This window comes from Saccopteryx bilineata, chromosome 1, assembly GCF_036850765.1.
Source record: "Saccopteryx bilineata isolate mSacBil1 chromosome 1, mSacBil1_pri_phased_curated, whole genome shotgun sequence".
Lineage (NCBI taxonomy): Eukaryota > Metazoa > Chordata > Mammalia > Chiroptera > Emballonuridae > Saccopteryx > Saccopteryx bilineata.
Window position 1 is genome coordinate 198,954,532 of NC_089490.1, and position 18,524 is coordinate 198,973,055.

General features: G+C 39.2%; 1 protein-coding gene across 4 annotated transcripts in view; it reads right to left on the reverse strand.

Moving 5' to 3' along the window:
• ABHD18 (abhydrolase domain containing 18) overlaps positions 1–18,524 on the reverse strand; it is a 46,168-nt gene that overhangs the window by 17,968 nt on the left and 9,676 nt on the right. For 2 of the 4 annotated variants that reach the window (XM_066233366.1, XM_066233375.1), the window contains exons 4-10: positions 16,423–16,523; positions 12,876–12,954; positions 12,687–12,773; positions 11,178–11,203; positions 10,232–10,370; positions 6,824–6,913; positions 6,067–6,165 (exon numbers count right to left, since the gene is read on the reverse strand). In XM_066233366.1, the coding sequence (XP_066089463.1) occupies positions 6,067–6,165; positions 6,824–6,913; positions 10,232–10,370; positions 11,178–11,203; positions 12,687–12,773; positions 12,876–12,954; positions 16,423–16,523 (621 nt within the window). Of the gene's footprint in view, positions 1–6,066; positions 6,166–6,823; positions 6,914–10,231; positions 10,376–11,177; positions 11,204–12,283; positions 12,357–12,686; positions 12,774–12,875; positions 12,955–16,422; positions 16,526–18,524 lie in introns of those variants that run through there. The other 2 variants (XM_066233382.1, XM_066233390.1) reach the window with 2 other exon arrangements.

Consider the following 18,524-nt stretch of genomic DNA (forward strand, 5'->3'; position numbering starts at 1 on the left):
TGCTTATTAAAATCTCAAAAGTATGAACAAAGTTTAAGGACTTATAAATCAACATAATTTAAATAAAGATAAACTATGTCAAATACTAAAAGCAAAGTCAAAAATGATAGCCTTGAAAAATATATTTGAAACCTATCTGACAGCTAATTGCTTTATTAAGAACTACAATGAAGAAAAAGTACAAAATCACAAGAGTAAAAGAACAAAGGATATGCATGTAAAGTTAGAGTAAATAAAAGAGAAATAGCTCTTAAACTTATAAAAACACGTTCAATTTCACTAAAATTAAGTACATTAAGAATTATAACACCTGGGCCCTGGCCGGTTGGCTCAGTGGTGGTCTGCCTGGCGTGTGGATGTCCCGGGTTTCATCCCGGTCAGGGCATACAGGAGAAGCAGCCATCTGCTTCTCCACCCTTCCCCCTTCACTTCTCTCTCTCTCTTCCTCTCCCTCTCACTCACTCTCCTCCTCTCCTCCTGCAGCCATGGCTCAATTAGAGCGAGTTGGCCCCGAGTGCTGAGGATGGCTCCATGGTCTCCATCTCAGGTGTCAAAGAGCTTGATTGCTGAGCTGCTGAGCAATGGAGCAGGGCCCCAGATGGGCAGAGCACCGCCCCCTAGTGGGCTTGCCAGGTAGACCCTGGTGGGGGTGCATTCGGGAGTCTATCTGTCTCCCCTCCTCTCACTAATATTAAAAAAACAAAAACAAAACAAAACTATACCACCTGACCTGTGGTGGCGCAGTGGTTAAAGCATCAAACTGGAACTCTGAGGTTGTCAGTTTGAAACCCTAGCCTTGCTTGGTCAAGGCACATATGGGAGTGGATGCTTCCTGCTCCTCCCCCCTTCTCTCTCTAAAATGAATACATTTAAAAAAATCTAAAATAAAAAAATAAAAACTATACCAATTTTCACTATCATGTTGACCAATACTACCAGTTAGTTTGATAACACACTGAATCTGTAAACTTGTGAAGTAAAAGACACACATGTTCTTGCTGGTAGCATAAACTGACACAACTAGAATTAGACAAATTTACCACATTAGAAATACATATACCCTTTGATTTAGTGACATTTTTAGGAATTTATACTTGTGAAATAATAGATGCACAGTTTCTCACTGAAGTATTGTTTTTTAATACTGCAAGATGACTAACAACATAAAATGCCCACCAACAAGGTACTGGTTACTACATCATGGTGCATTCATCACTATAACAGACTATTATGCAGCAGTAAAAAGAAACAGAAGCCCTGGCCATACGGCTCAGTTGGTTCAAGCATCCTCCCGATATATAGGGGTTGTGGATTCAATCCTGAGTCAGGGCACATGCAGGAAGGAGCAGGTGGATGTTTCTGTCTGTCTATCTTTCTCTCCCTTCCTTTCTCTCTAAAACCAATAAAAAATTGAAAATAAATAAATAAAAAGAAAAAGGAAACATTTGTGTAGAAAATAATTCATATTGCTATTGATTTGAAGAACTCCTTTAAACAATAATAGCCCTGGCTGGATAGCTCGGTTGGTTAAAGCATGGTCCCCAAGCATAGAGGTTGCCGGTTTGATTCCCAGTGAGGGCACATACAGGAACAGATGTTCCTGTCTCCTGTTCTCTTCATTCCTCTAAAATAAAAATAAATAATAAATAAGTAAAAGATTAAGTAATAATATATTTGTTGAGGAAGCTAGGATCAAGGCAAATGGGGAACAAGGATAGTTATCTGTTTCACTATATAACTTTTTATAGTTTTCAAAGCTTAAACTATATGGCAGCGGTTCTCAACCTGTGGGTTGCGACCCTGGCGGGGGTCGAATGACCAAAACACAGGGGTCGCCTAAAGCCATCGGAAAATACATATTTATTATACATTTTTAAATAAAATATGTATTTCCGCTGCTATATGGCCATACAATATATTTTAAAAATTAAAGAATGAGAAATTGGTTGAAGGAAAGGAAAAATAAAAGCCAACAAGCTGGTTAAATGAACAAATTACTACAGTCATCCAGACCCCAGAAATGTAAAAGGGGATAAAGAAGTTTAGTAATACTGGGAAATGTAAAATCAAAGCACCCTAGAATTACTCAGAATGCTACACCAACAAACTTACCTTCTTTTGATAGGAAACACACCATTTTTAAAACAAAAAAAGACAGAAGCCATCCTGACATTTCTTGAATATTCACTGCTCTAAACTAGGTCTGCCAAACAAAAGGACTCTTGTATCTAATCACCAAGTCAGAGGCACAGAGAAGGTGCTGGAGATAAACACAGTGCCATTTCACACGACCAAGTCTATGAACCTTCCTTTAAGAATGCGTGTTGTTTTCTCATATGCTCTCAAATACAGGTACCTTTCTGATTATATCTGTACTGGATCATAGGAATGAACTAGCAGGTAGAGCTATTTTAAAACAATGTTCTCAGGAAAGTAATTAACTACCCTTTGAGGTTATGCAAGATAGACTTACTTTATAAGAGTGAGGTTTGTAAGTGATGTAATTAAAAATAAAAGTCCTGGATCTAGACGGTAGGCTCAGTGGATAGAGCTTCAGTCCAGTGTCTGTATATCCTGGGTTCGATTCTTGGTCACAGCTCACAAGAGAAGCGACCCTGCTTTTCTATGTGAACTGAACTAATAGGTGACAAAATAATAGATAAGTACCTTTAAAAATTATTTATTGATTTTAGAGAGAGGAAGGGGGAGAAAGAGAGAAAGCGAGAGAGAGAGAAACAGAGAGTGTGAGACAGGAACATTAATCTGTTCCTATATGTGCCCTGACCAGGGATCAAACAAGCAACCTCTGTGTTTCCAGACGATGCTCTCACCAACTGAGTTATCCAGAGAGGGCAAAAGAAGTATAGGGGGTCCTCGGTTACGACAGTCCTGACATATGACATGTTTCCAGTTACAACGCTCACTCTCATGGAAAGGGGCTGTCTGCTGAGAACCTCATTCAGCTGGAGAAGCAGCTGATTGAAGAGGAAGAGAGAAACTCCAGAATCCAAGAGATTTACTACCAAAGGTCTGGCAGAAGGTTTTTCTGTGGTAGAAGATGGGACGGCAAAATTTCAGGTTGAGGACCCCAGCGATGACAGATTCAGTAAGGTCTACAGAGCTGCTATGGATGCCTTGCAATGCTACAGGCAGATTTTTGAAGAGAAGAAGTCATCTACCTTCCAGACTAGCCTGGAACAATTCTTTAGAAGGTAGAGAGGCCTGCATCAAATCCTGCACCCTCTACCATCAGCTACTTCTCGAGATGAAACACCTGTAGTAGTGCAGGTAGGATCATCTCCAGTGTCTCCTGCATGTTCCTTAAGCAATCCTGATTCACCTGACCCAGTATCTCCAGCACCTTCTGCAGGTTCTCCTGCCTCTCCAGCTTCCTCCTCCTGATAGGTCACTCTCTCCCACCTTGCAATGCCCCCTCCAGTGTGCAAACCAACCACAGGAATAAAGGTAAGAAATTCTTTTTTAAATTCATTTTTTCTGTTACTACAGGTACAGTATACCGTGTGTTCGTAAAGTCATGGTGCACGTTTGACCAGTCACAGGAAAGCAACAAAAGACGATAGAAATGTGGAATCTGCACCAAATAAAAGGAAAACTCTCCCAGTTTCATACCTATTCAGTGCAGTTCGATGTGGGCTCACACACAGATTTTTTAGTGCTCCTTAGGTAGCTATCCCGTATAACCTCTACAGACTCGTCACTGACTGATGGCCTACCAGAACGGGGTTTCTCCACCAAACTGCCGGTTTCCTTCAACTGTTTATCCCACCAAGTAATGTTATTCCTATGTGGTGGCGCTTCGTTATAAACACGCCGATATTCACGTTGTACTTTGGTCACGGATTCGAATTTAGCGAGCCACAGAACACACTGAACTTTCCTCTGTACCATCCACATCTCGACTGGCATGGCCGTGGGCTGCTCTGCTGTATACACGGTGTTACGTCATCATCTGCGCATGCAAACATGCTGCCACATCATCCTACAGAAACTGGGAGGGTTTTCCTTTTATTTGGTGCAGATTTCACATTTCTATTGTCTTTTGTTGCTTTCCTGTGATTGGTCAAAAGTGCACCATGACTTTACGGACACACTGTATTTATGTCCTTTTCTTTTTCCTGTGGCTTAGCCATGTTTTTATGTTCTAGATTATGATTTTACAACTGTGTTAGGATAGGTAAGTGACTTAGGCCAGGGTGTGTTTCCACTTACACGAAAATTCTGGTTACATCACTGTCGTAGGAATGGAACTGTGTTGTAACCTGAGGACCCCTGTACCTTTTTATAAAAGTACTCAAAGTAATAAATGAAAAAGCAATGACAAATTTAGGATAGCAGCATTTTGCAAACCTCAACAAATGAACTGACAGAGGCATGAAAGCATCAGTGGCAGTTCACTCCACAAAAGAGACAACCGGACACTGTGTGCTTCCCATACTCTTTCCGAAGAAGTACAAACTGAGGTCAGTCATGCCTCTAAGCCTAATGACCAATCTGCAGGCAACACAGAGCAGAGGGACATGCTAAACTGTCCCATAAAAATGCAATCAGAAAAATCCTGACTGTGAGAAACTCTACAGATAAATAGCTCAAGTTCTTCAATAGAAAAAATTTTAAAGAAAAGAAAGGGATGGAACAGAATTTACAGATTTAAAAGAACCATCAAATAAAAGAACTGTAGTGTTTATTCATTTCCTCTTGTCTCTCTTCATCCAGCTCTCTATTTCCATCACTCTGTCACCAACAAACAAACAAACAAACAAACAAACTACGGTGTCTAGAAATGTACATTTGGACAAAGAAATTATTTTAATAAAAGAAGGAAGCTCTGGCCAGGTACTCAGTTGGTTAGAGCACTGTCCCCATACACCAAAGTTGTAGGTTTGATCCCTGCTCAGGGCACATACAAAAATCAACCAATGAGTGCATAAGTAAGTGGAAAAACAAATTAATGTTTCTCTCTTTCTCTCCCCCTTCCTCTCTCTCTAAAAAAAATATAAAAATAAATAAATAAACTAAACAAGTAATTACTATAAAAATCAGAATACTGATAATTAATAGTAGGAGGGACTTTTGAGTCAGACATATGGAAGTGGTTCCTGAATAAGGTGGTCAAGTTCTATTCTTGACCTATTACAAATGAGTTTGCTATTTAAGAAATGTAGTCAGTCATAGAGGAAGGGAGAAAGGAAAACACTGATTTGTTGTTCCACTTATTTATGCAGGCACTCGATTCTTTTTTTTTTTCTTTTTTTTACAGAGACAGAGAGAGAGTCAGAGAGAGGAATAGATAGGGACAGACAGACATGAACAGAGAGATGAGAAGCATCAATCATTAGTTTTTCATTGCGCATTGCGACATCTTAGTTGTTCATTGATTGCTTTCTCATTTGTGCCTTGACCATGGGGCTACAGCAGAGCAAGTGACCCCTTGCTCGAGCCAGCAACCTTGGGTCCAAGCTGGTGAGCTTTGCTCAAACCAGATGAGCCCGCACTCAAGCTGGCAACCTCGGGGTCTTGAACCTGGGTCCTCCATGTCCCAGTCCGATGCTCTATCCACTGCACCACCACCTGGTCAGGATTAATATAAGGGAAAGTTTATTTAGAAAGTCAGACGTTGAGAAATGGGCGTTAAGAGACAAGTTAGAGAGGCAAGAAAAGGGGAGCTTAGGAGAAGAAGAGAAATGCTCCTGGTGCAGGAGGAACGGTGTGGTCATGCTCTCGGAGGGAGAGCGCTGGTTGATTCCTGCATGTGACCTGACGGGATTGAACCCGAATCCTTGGCCTAATGGGATGATGCTCTAACCAACTGAGCTATCCAGCCAGGGTCTAAAATAAAGAATTTTTAAAAGTAAAACATAGTAATGCTTTTTAAAAAATTTGCAATTCTTTTTAAAATTTTGAATCATTATGATGTATTATAAAATTACACATCTGAAACCTATATAATTTTATTAATGTCACCTCACTAAATTCAATAAAAAATTTTGACTAATTAAACACAATCAACCTTTCCCCTAAGGTTAAACAGAAATTAAAAATACTTACTCCACAATATTCAAGCATGTGAATAATTTCTTCATAAACTGTCTGCGTATAATACTGCTTTTCCAGCTCCCTCCAATTAATCGATTTACTCAGCACACCCTGAAATAATAAACTAAATTAAGATCAAATTGCACCATAAGCCATTTTATCCCCAATTTTTATTATTATTACTCTGCAGAAAAGCGTTAACAGTAGGCTTGAGATTTCCTTTCTTTAGAAAGGCCTGCTTATTAGGTTGTCTCTTGAGTAGAGTCTGGGAACTTGACTAATGAACAGTTCTTTATCCTGATAAAACTTCCTAAATGATAAAGTGGGCCTTTGTACCTAAACTGATTGTACAGACAATGTAGTTGCTGCTGAACACTTGCTTTCCTGTTGGACTTCTGGTCCATACAAGGCAGAGGCACCTAAATGGCTGACCCCTGATAAAAACCCTGGACTTCTGGGCTCAAGCAAGCTGCACTGATGCACTACACTTTGCAAAGACTGTCACAAGTCATGGCTGGAGGAGTCAAAAACATCAGGGAGATGCACTGAAAGCTTGTGCCTGGCATCCTCTGCAATCGGGGCTTCTCCCTTCGCTGACTTTGTATTGCACCCTTTTGCTGTAATGAGTCTTAGTCATGGGTACCACCACCACATGAGTCCTGTGATTCCTTCCAGTGAGTCACCAAACCTGAAGGTGGATTTGGGAGCCCCCAAAACAACTGCCTGTGAGCATATACACCTATCTAAATACTACTTGCAATGAAATTACCGTAGTAAAGACGCCAGATGCTGTGGACCACGACAGACATGGAATCAGTGGCATGGGCTTAGGCCAGTTGGACACGGCTAAGGAAGCCATCTGTAAGATGTTAACACAGCCAGTCAGAGAGCGTCTGTTTCAACTTTCTATTTATGAAAATAAAAGCATTTAATATTAACAAGCACTTTGTTGGGGTAGTGAACACACAGTACAATATACAGATGATGTATTATAGAATTGTACACCTGAAGCCTATATAACTTTATTAACCAATGTCCCCCCAATAAACTCAATAGTAAAAAACAAATTAGAAAAACAAGCAATGTGGGTAGTAGTTGGTGAGATAAGACAGGAATACAAAGTCTCTAAATACTCATGAGAATTCTAGCAACCTTTTCAAACTTCTAAAAGTCATAAATTCAACAGCAACATATAACTTCCCCCTTTGAAAGCAATAAAGTATATCAGAAAATTTTAAGCAACCTCAAGCCACTTCCCAGAGAGCTACTTTCCACGGGACAAACAGGAGCAGACAGGCTGAACATACATGCTGTGCAGCGGGCTGGGCCCACTCATGACCGGAGGGACTCACTCAGGCACGGTGAAATCACAACTGTAATGTCTCAGACCCTTGAAATGGACTCAGAGAGGTCAAGAATTTGGTAAGCTACAGAGATGAATATAAAACTGATATAAAATAATGTCATAGGTATGTTTAGAGAGGGGAAGGTTGATTTTTGGTTAGAGGAACCAGAGGCAGCTTCAGGAAAAATGAAAGATGGTGTTTTGTCTTTCACATAAAGTAGACAGTAGGACCACAGGCCAGATGGCGAGGAAGCTGAGGCCCATACGGACCTCAGCTCGGCTGACCACTAGTGCTCATGCGGCCATTGGGTCTGGGAGAGAGGCAGGGCTGAAGAGATTGGTCAGGGTCAGGGTAGAGGTCCCTTTGTTCTGTACAGAATGCGGAATTAATAAAGAGGCCTGAGCACAGGATGGACATTGTCAAAGAAGTAATTCAAGGGAGCTAAAATGACAGTCATTTAACAACAGAAAGAAAAACTACAATAAGGAAAGAAGTGGCAATCCTGAAACTGAAAAGTATAATAAATAAAAGAGCCATTAGTGCAGTTCAACAGATTTGAAGAGAGGGAGGAAAAGCAGTAGGGAGAGAAGCTGAAGGCAGGTCAGCTGAGATGACCCAATCTGAGAGAAAGTAAGATGGAGATGGACACAGCGCAGAGACCTGTGGGTACTATTAAGTATAACAACACATGCAAAGCGGGAGACCCTGAAGGAGAGGAGCAGCGAGTAAGACAGTACGGAATAACGCTACTATTTGAATAAATAATGGCCAAAAAATCCCTAAATCTGATGAACAACATTAATCTACACACTCAAGAAGCTCAATCAACTCCAAGTAACAAACTCAAAGTGCTTCACACCTAGAGGCCTCGTAAACTGTTAAAAGCCAAGAGAAAGAGAGAATCTTGAAAGCAGAAAGACAGAAAAATAACCCATCATGTACAAGAACTTCAATAGGCTGATGTTTCAACAGCTGATGACCCACTGGAAAGAAAGGAGGCTGTAAGGCACTGGGATGACATATTAAAGTGCTGTCAGAGCCCGACCAGTGGTGGCATGCGGACAGAGCATCAACCTGGTCCCAGGTCACCATCGCTGAGGTCCCAGGTTCAAAACCCCAAGGTCACTAGCTTGAGTGAAGGCTCACAGACATGATCCATTGTCGCTGGCTTGAGCCCAAGATCACCAGCTGAGCAAGGGGTCACTGGCTTGGTTTGAGCCCCCCGGTCAAGGCACCTACGAGAAGCAATCAATGAACAACTAAAGTGATGCAATTCTGAGTAGATGCTGCTCAGCTCTCTCCCTTCCAATCTCTCTCTCTCACTAAACAAGTTAAAATAAATAAATAAAGTGCTGCAAGAAAAAGACTGTCAACTATGAGAAAAGAAAAAAAAAGATAGTAGTTTATAGGACTGATTAGAGGATGAGATTTGAGGTAGGAAAACCAGGTAAGAGGCAGTAGTCCAGGTGAAATGAAAAGGTCCCAACCTAGGTCAACGGAAACACTACTAGGTAGGACAACAAATCCTTTTCTACCCTTTGGTTTCACTGTGTAGTAGTTGTTTTGAATTCGAGTAAGTTCTTCAAGCTAATTTTATCAGCTTCACTCTTTGGTAACTGGTTTGAATAAGTTTTTGAACTTAATTTTGTAATTCAAAGGACTTACAACAAATGATGTCTTTTTTAATACGCTGAATGACTAATATGTCAGTTAATGAACCAGAGTATATTCCTGGTCCTCACCAAGTCTGCGCAGCAAACAGACTGCTAAATAAGAACAGTGAGATGAGTCCGACTGGGAGACCAAGTGCAGTCGAATACAGCTGGGAGGCAGGGAGCGCTTCTCCTAGTCAGTAAGCTCTAGACTGTAACTGGAGAGCACGCTGTTACTCAGCTAGGTGAAAGGGCATGGAGGGGCACCAGAAGGATGCCCGCACCTGGCATCATTATAGCTGGGGCAACAGCAAGTCTTTGGTAGATTTTTAGTACAGAGCAGAGAGCAGATTGAGGAAGATCACTTGCGTGTGGAGAAAAACTCTTAAGGAAAAGATTAAAAGAAAAGAGTACAGACAGGGAAACCAATTAGGAAGCCGTTTTAGCACACTCTGCAGCACAAAGTAAAATAGGGTGGTGGTGCTGCAGATAGCAATGAGATAAATAAAAAAGTATTTTTCAAATTAGCTATTTTCACTAATATAAGACATTATACTTGAAACCTGTGATAAGTTTTGTAATGATTTTTTTTTAGGTGAGAAGAGGGGAGATAGTAAGACACACTCCTGCATGCATCCTGATTGGGATCCACCTGATAACCCCGCCTGGGGCCAATGCTCGAGTACCATGCTATTTTTAGCATCTGAGGCTGACGCCCTCAGACCAACCAAGCTATCCTCAGCTCCTGGGGCCACACTTGAAACAGTTGAGCCACTGGCTGCAGGAGGGGAAGAGGGAGGAAAAGGGGAGTGAGAGGGGTGGGAGAAGCAGATGGTCACTTCTCCTGTGTGCCCTGACTGGGACCTGAACCTGGGACATCCATGCATTGGGCTGATGTTCTATTCACTGATCCACCCACTAGGGTATGTAATCAACTTCTAATAAAATATGAAATCCAATACCTGAGATATAATTGTGGTGTTAGTACAATCAATGTCTACATAAATCATACAAAACCATAAATCATTACTTTATAATTAGAACAAAAGTTTAGAATATTTCTGATTTCACAATAACTAAAATTAATTCTATACATAAAGTGAACTTTTAAAATAACTAGATTCCCTAGATCTTATAAACATAATCACCAGTAATTACGAGTTGAAACAAAAGGCTTACGTGTCCTCCCATGGATATTCCGGTCATTCCTAGAGGTCCATAGCCCTCCCTCTCCAGCCAGTGCAAGAGTGCCGCAGATTCTAAAACAAGAGCTCCTCCCATCACAAAGAGGTCGGACACATTTTTTAAGCTGGATCTTCTAGCCTCACAAAACAAAAAAGACAATTATTTATTTTATGTATTTACATTAATAGAAAGTTTTTTGTGTTAGAGAGAAAGAGGGAGATGGAGAGAGAAAAACTGATTTGTTGAGAGAAAAAGAGAGAGAGAGAGAGAAATACTGAGAGGGGGAGGGGGTCAGAGGAAGGGGGAGGGAGAGAGAAAGAAGGAAAGAGAGAGAGAAGCATTAATTTATTATTCCACTTAGTTGTGCACTCATTGGTCACTTCCCATACGTGCTCTGACTAGAAATCAAACAACACCTTAGTGTTTCTGGACAGCTCTCTAGCTGACTGAGCTAACTGGCCAGGGCCTCAAGTATTTCTTGAATGAATCAAAACTAAACACAATATAGATTATGAAAATGCAAAAAGAATTGCCTCTGAAGTCCATCATTTTAAAAGACCAGGAAGAAAAAGTTTATCTTCAGATTACCTATATTCTGTATTGCAAGAAGAGTGTTCATTTCACAAAGTAAATGTACTTTAAATATACTTTTCCTTTTAAAAAGGAAAATGTCTGATCATTTCTTCAGTTAAAGTTTCACAAATAAAGTATATCTGCAGTTAGCCTATTAAAATATTTATCTTTTATCAGACATTTAAAATATAAAAAGCCTAAAGTAGAGAATTTAAGTTAACATTCCTACTATAGTTTTATAACAGAACTTCCTCCCAATAACATGTAGAGATTCAACTTAGAAATGGTTACCCAAAGACTACCAAAAATTTTAATACTGCTGAAAATTCAGCATAAAGAGTGCAAATATAAAGTGACATATACTTACATTTGGTCCTTGGGTTTCCTGCAGCCATTTATGAAGGTGGGTCAAAGAGAAAGTTTTAAAATAAGTAAATATACTCTGTGTATCGAAACACATTAACTTAAAATAGTTCAAGTTGAAGATAATATTGAAATAACTATTTTCTAGTTATCTCAAATATGCTGTTTAGAAGTTCTCAGGTTTTTTCAAATTAATCGTTTTGCTTTTTTAAAAAGTTTTATTGAAAGATTATCACATCCACACAATTTACCCATTTGAATTGTACACTTCAATGTTTTTAGTATGTTCACTGGGTTGTGCAACCTTCAATGTAAGTTTATTGTTCTTTTTAAAATTTATATATTTATTATAGGAAACACAGAAAATACAAAAAGTCTTATTAGAAAAGAACTACTTTATCTATAGACAACTGTATTACTATCTCGGGATATTTCTTTCCAGTATTTATTTTTATAGTTTAATAAATTTGTTTTTAGTTTTTTGCATACCTATGTCATATTATAGTTTTATATTATAACTACTGATGTACATTGCTGTAAACTTTTTAATAATAACTGTTAAAATTTAATGAACACTTATTATGTACCAAGCAATGCTGATAGTATTAACTATTTAAAACCCTGAATAACTTAAAAGATAATCCCATTACCAATAAAACAAATGGATGTACTCAAAGGTTAAGTAACAGGTCCAAGGTCACACAGGTAGTAAGCAGTAGAGCAATAAACATTACACAATGAGTTGTATAATATTCCAATATTATCAGGCAGTTTTCTCAACCATATGACTACTGTTGGACATTCAAGCTATTTCTAATGTTTTACTATCATAAATAAAGCTATACAGATCTTTTCTTTTTTCTAACTTTTTCTCTTTTCTTAGTATTTTATCCTTAAAATAAACTTCCCAGAATGAAAATCACTCTGTCAAGGGATGTGAAATTTTTTAAGGCCATTGATACAATACGGTAAAAATGCTTTCCCAGAAGGGCTGAGCTGACTCAGTCATCAGTAATGACAGTGCCCATTTCACAACAGCCTGGGTAGTACTGTGTTTTGTTTTTTAAATATTTGTTAATTGTTGCTTTAACATTGTGTTTCTCTTATTACCAGCAATGTTGAACATTTCTTTGTATCTGGGCATCACTTTCGTTTCTTCTTCTGGGCATAGGCTGACATCATCTTGAAAATTAAGTTAAGAACTATTCTAAACCTCAACTGATACTTAAATGTAAAGCATTTAAAACACGAGAAGTTCCTCAATAGCAAACATTGACTTGCTAATATTAAAATGGAAACAGAAGTACAATTTATTTTTATTAAACAATGGAAGCACCATTCATAGTTTGGTCTTTTAAGACATGAAGAAAATTTTCACTTCATTCTTGCTCAAGTATTTACTAAACTGATGTCTAAATTAGACAATAGAAAAGCTGGCTAATATTTCTCATTCCTTTTGATGACTATATCTGTAAATAAGTAAGAGAAATATTTCTAGGTATCACAAAAGGATATAATAGGGGTTTTCTAACAACAAAGAAGCCATCCGAGCCTCTTTAATCATAGGACGGGCCATGAGTGTTCGTCGTCTCCAGTAATACTAAGGAAAGAGAAGATGACACAGTTAAAGAGCACAACAAACACATCTGTTAAGGGCAGTATGTTGACAAGTTAGGGATTTGATGTTATAATTAAGTCTCACATGATCTCCTGTTCCAGCAAGATGAATGCACACAGGTCTATACTTGCTGTTCCACTCTCTAGGCACTATAAATTGGAACCTATTTAAAATAAAGCAAATCAGTAAATTACCTTTTTTTTTTTTTTTTTGTACTTTTTTTTTTTTCTTTTCTTTCTGAAGCTGGAAACAGGGAGAGACAGTCAGACAGACTCCCGCATGCGCCCGACCGGGATCCACCCGGCACGCTCACCAGGGGCAAGGCTCTGCCCACCAGGGGGTGATGCTCTGCCCCTCCAGGGGGTCGCTCTGCCGTGACCAGAGCCACTCTAGCGCCTGGGGCAGAGGCCAAGGAGCCATCCCCAGCGCCTGGGCCATCTTTGCTCCAATGGAGCCTTGGCTGCGGGAGGGGAAGAGAGAGACAGAGAGGAAGGAGAGGGGTGGGGGGTGGAGAAGCAAATGGGTGCTTCTCCTATGTGCCCTGGCCGGGAATCGAACCCAGGTCCCCCGCACGCCAGGCCAATGCTCTATTTTGTACTTTTCTGAAGTTGGAAACAGGGATGCAGTCAGACAGACTCCCGCATGTGCCCGACCGGGATCCACCCGGCATGCCCACCAGTGGGCAATGCTCTGCCCATCTGGGGCGTCGCTCTGCTGCAATCAGAGCCATTCTAGCGCCTGAGGCAGAGGCCATAGAGCCATCCTCAGCGCCCGAGCAAACTTTGCTCCAATGGAGCCTCGGCTGTGAGAGGGGAAGAGAGAGACAGAGAGGAAGGAGAGGGGAGGAGTGGAGAAGCAGATGGGTGCTTCTCCTGTGTGCCCTAGCTGGGAATCGAACCCGGGACTCCTGCACGCCAGGCCAACGCTCTACCACTGAGCCAACTGGCCAGGGCCAGTAAATTATCTTTAAAAGGGTGTCTTCTGTTTTGTTTTTTAATTTTTAATTTTCCAAGTGAGAGGAGGGGAGACAAACTCCTGCATGCTCCCCAACTGGGATCCACCTCACAACTCCCACCTGAGGCCGATGTTCTACCCATCTGGGGCCATACTAGCAACTGAGCTATTTTTAGTGCCTGAGGTAGAGGCTCCATGGAGCCATCCTCAGTGTCCCAGCTGATGCACTCAAATCAATCAAGCCATGACAGTAGGAGCTGAAGATAGAGAGAGAGAGAAGTGGAAAGGGGAGGGGTGAAGAAGCAGATGGCTGCTTCTCCTGTGTGCCCTGACCAGGAAAAGAAACAGCACATCCACACGCCAGAATGATGCTCTACCAGTCAACCAAACAGGGCCTAAAAGGGTGCCTTTTTGTTGTTGTTGTTTTCTGTGAGAGAGAGAGAGAGAGAGAGAGAGGCAGGAAGGGAGAGAAATGAGAAGCATCAACTCATAGTTGCATCACTTTAGTTGTTCATTGATTGCTTCTCATATGCGCCTTTACAGGGGTCGGGGGAGCTCAAGCCGAACCAGTGACCCCTTGCTCCAGCCAGCAACCTTGGGGTCATATCAGTCATCCCATGCTCAAGCCAGTGACCCTGCCCTCAGCGGGGGACCTAAGGGTCTCAAACCTGGGACTTCAGACTCCCAGGTCAATGCTCTATCCACTGTAACACCACTACCAGTCAGGCGTTGTTTTTATCTCTTTTTCTTGGTATGTATAGCTAAAAGTTTGTCTCCTTTGTTTCTCTCTTTAAAAAAACAGCTCTTAGTTTCACTGATCTTTGCTATTGTCTTTATAGTCTTTATTTATTTCTACTGAGATCTATGCTATTTCCTTCTTTCTACTAACTTTGGGTTTATTCTTCTTTTTCTAATTCCTTGAGGTATAAACATAAGTTGTTTGAAATATTTTGTTTTTCTTAATGTAGGTGTTTATCCTTATAACCTTTGCTCTTAGAACTGCTTTTGCTGCATCCCATAAGCTTTGATAAGTTGTATTTCCATTTTCATTCTGTCTTAAGGTATTTTTTTCAAGATTTTTAAAATTTATTCTTTGACTCACTGGCTGTTTAGTAGCATGTTAATTTCCACATACTTGTAAATCTTTTAGTTTTCTTCTTGTAACTGACTTCCAGTTTCATACCAATGTGATGAACAAATATTCTTAATATGATTTCAATCTTCTTAAATTTATTGAGGGTTGTTTTGTGGCCTCACATGATCTACTCTGGAGAATTATCCTTGTGCACATAAAAAGAATGTATGTTCTGCTCTGTTGGATACAATGCACGTATTCTTTAAATGTCTGTTAAGTCTATCTGGCTAAAATGTAGTCTGAGTCCAATGTTTGCTTATCGATTTTTCTGTCTGACTATTCTATGCATTCTTGAAAGTGGAGTACTGCAGTTCCCTATAATTACTGTATTGCTGCCTATTTCTTCCTTCCGGTCTGTTAATATTTGTTTTATATATTTCATTCCTATGTTGGGTGGATATATATATAGTTATAAACTTTATATCCTCTTGTTGGGCTGACTCCTTTATCATTACATAATGACCTCCTTTGTCTCTTATTTCAATTTTTTTTTAATGTTTATTGTATTGATTTGAGAGAGGAAGGGAGAGAGGGAGAGAGAGACTGGAACATCGATCTGTTCCTGTCTGTGCCCTGACCGTGGATCAAACCAGCAACCTCTGTGCTTCAAAACGATGCTCTAACCAACTGAGCTACCAGACTAGGGCTCGTATTTCAATCTTTATCTTAAAGTCTATTTTGTATGATATAAGTTTAGCTACTTCTGCTTTCTTCTGTTTCCACTGCATGGAATTTCTTTTTCCATCCCTTCACATTCACTTTGTTTACATTCTTACATCTGAGATAATTCTCTTATAGGCATCACATACTTGGGTCTTGTTTTTTTATCCATTCAACCATTCCATGCCTTTTGATTGGAGAATTTAGTCCATTTACATTTAAAATGATTAATGATAGATATGGACTCACTATAGCTATCTTGTTAACTATTTTCTGGTTGTTTTATAAACATTTTGTTTCTTCCTTCTCTTTTTTCTCATCCTTTATGATTTGATGATTTTCTATAGTGATATATTTCTTCATTTTTTTTAAAGATTTCATTTATTGATTTTAGAGGGAGGAGAGAGAGAGAGAGAAAGAGAGAGAGAGAGAGAGAAAGGTAGGGGGAGGAACAGAAAGCACCACCTCATAGTAGCTGCTTCTCGATGTGCCTTGACTGGGTAAACCCAAGGTTTTGAACCAGTGACCTCAGCATGTCAGGTCAATGCTTTGTCTACTGTGCCATCAATGGTCAGGCTAATTATATTTATCTTTTTTTTTTTGTTCATATATTATAGATTTTATTTTTGTGGTTACCTTGTGATGTATAAAAAACATTTTATATTATTACAGTGTAATTTCAGCTGAACAACTTAAGTTCAAATGAATAACTAAAGCTCTAAAATTTCACTCTCTTCCCCTACCACATGTATAATGGAAATAATGCTAAGTAATTATTATCATTAATGCTAAGTAATTTAAAATAGCATGGCACTGATATTGTTATAATTTAAATGAACACAAATAACTTTGTACTTTAATCTTCTACATAAAAATTCTTACCTTGCAATAACAGATTCAATTGGCATGATATCAGGCACATAGTGGGCCATAGGGGAAACAAAGTGTCCATCAAGGATCCTACAGTCTGACTGCTCTTCAATCTAAAAGAAAAACAAAACCAAGATGTATACATGTGAAGAAGATATCTCTGTCTATTATAGACAGATGTTTTTCTATAAAAATTTCCATTCAATTATGAACTTTTTTCCAGTGCCTACTATGTACAGTACCTTTTTTTTTTTTTTGCCACACACTGCTTTCTAAGGACATGTCTCTAATTCAAACACATTCCTTTTCCTTCTATATCCTGTACTACACAGTCTAGTTGGGAAAGTAAACTATAAATAAACCTCATTTTTACAATGATATACAGTAACTCCAAATAAAATACTAGTTAGAATTTGACAATATAAAAGTAAACTTAAGGACAATTTACAAATTGTAAAAATAATTTACAAAATCAAGTAAGGGTTGATATCAAGTATGTTAGTATGACTCATTTTCAAGCAATCTATTAATATAATAAGACATGTCAACACATCAAATAAGAAATGTGACATTTACATATATAGCAAAGGCATCTGGTAATATAAAATATCTAAACTTTCCCCCCCTCAGATAGTTTTTTTTTTTAAACAAAACAATTTTATCAGGCCAATATTCAAAATTGAATTAGCAGGAATGCACCACATTGAAATCAGAAACAAATCAAAACCTGCATCTGTTGATGCCACATACATACAGCTTTACTGAAAATACAAATTCTAGCCAGTTCTATCAACCTCACTTATTAAATAATCCACATTTTTGCAAGTGACATAAAATGCTTCTTTACTATGAAGTAAGTTTTCATAAGTTTGACACATTATTGTCAATCCTTTATCAGGTCTTAGTCGTCTATCTTTTCTTGCTGGCCAGTATCATGCTGTGTTGGTCAGGCTGCAGCTTTATAACACCCATTGATACATGACGGAACCAGTTTTTACTTATCACTCTTCCTTTTCAGGTATTCCCAATCTGATCGTATTCTCACGGCTCTTTACAAAATAATTTTAGGAGGCTTTTATGGACCAAAGCTGTAAATTGAATGTTTTAATTGAGGTTGTACTGCATTTTTTGAAAATGGTAAGAGGACCTAGCATGTGTATAATGTGAATTTTTTAATCCAAGAAGTCTTTTCACTTTAATCCTTGTTTTGCTTGTAAGTACAGTTTAAAGTTTTCATCTTATATAGTCTATAAAAAGAATAATTGATAAGATGGCAGTATAAACTAATGTGAAGGGAATAATAAATAGTTCAACAAACAATGTTGGGATAAACGAGCCTTTGGTAAAAAGAAAAAGCAATTTTAGAGCCTTATATAATAGAGATTTGAAAATTAAGCAAGCTATAACTCAACAATAAAAACATGAATAACACAATTAAAAATGAGCAATCAGGGTCTGACCTGTGGATAGTGTCAACCTGGAACACTGAGGTCACCAGTTCGAAACCCTGGGCTTGCCTGGTCAAGGCACATACTTCGAGAAGTGAGGTGATGCTTCCTGCTCCTCTATGCTGCCTCCACCTCTCCTCTCCCCCCTTTAAATCAATCAATAATTTTTTTTTTTAAATGGGCAATTGGGGCTAGAGCCACGCTTGGGTATCAGCTATTGCCTTATTGTGCCGGAGTCACCAGGGAGCAACTGCTGGCTTTATTTGACAAAAGTGGCCCCTCTATGGTACAGACAGTGACGACTGTGGCCCCTCTATGGTACAGTCAGTGACGACTGTGGCCCCTCTATAGTACAGTCAGTGATGACTGTGGCCCCTCTATGGTACAGTCAGTCACCAGGTTACTGACATGCCAATAGCAGAGGGGCCGGGGAGGAAGCAAATATTTCACAAATATTTCTCCAAAGAAGAAATTGGCCACAAATGGCCAATAACCACATAAAAATGCTCAACATCATAGTTATTAGGGAAAGGCATATCAAAAATCACAATAAAATACACTTCACCTACACTAGGATGGTGAGAAGTACAAATATTGATGAGAATGTGGAGATATTGGTACCATTATCACTGCTTATAGGAATGTATTGTATAATGGTGCACTTTG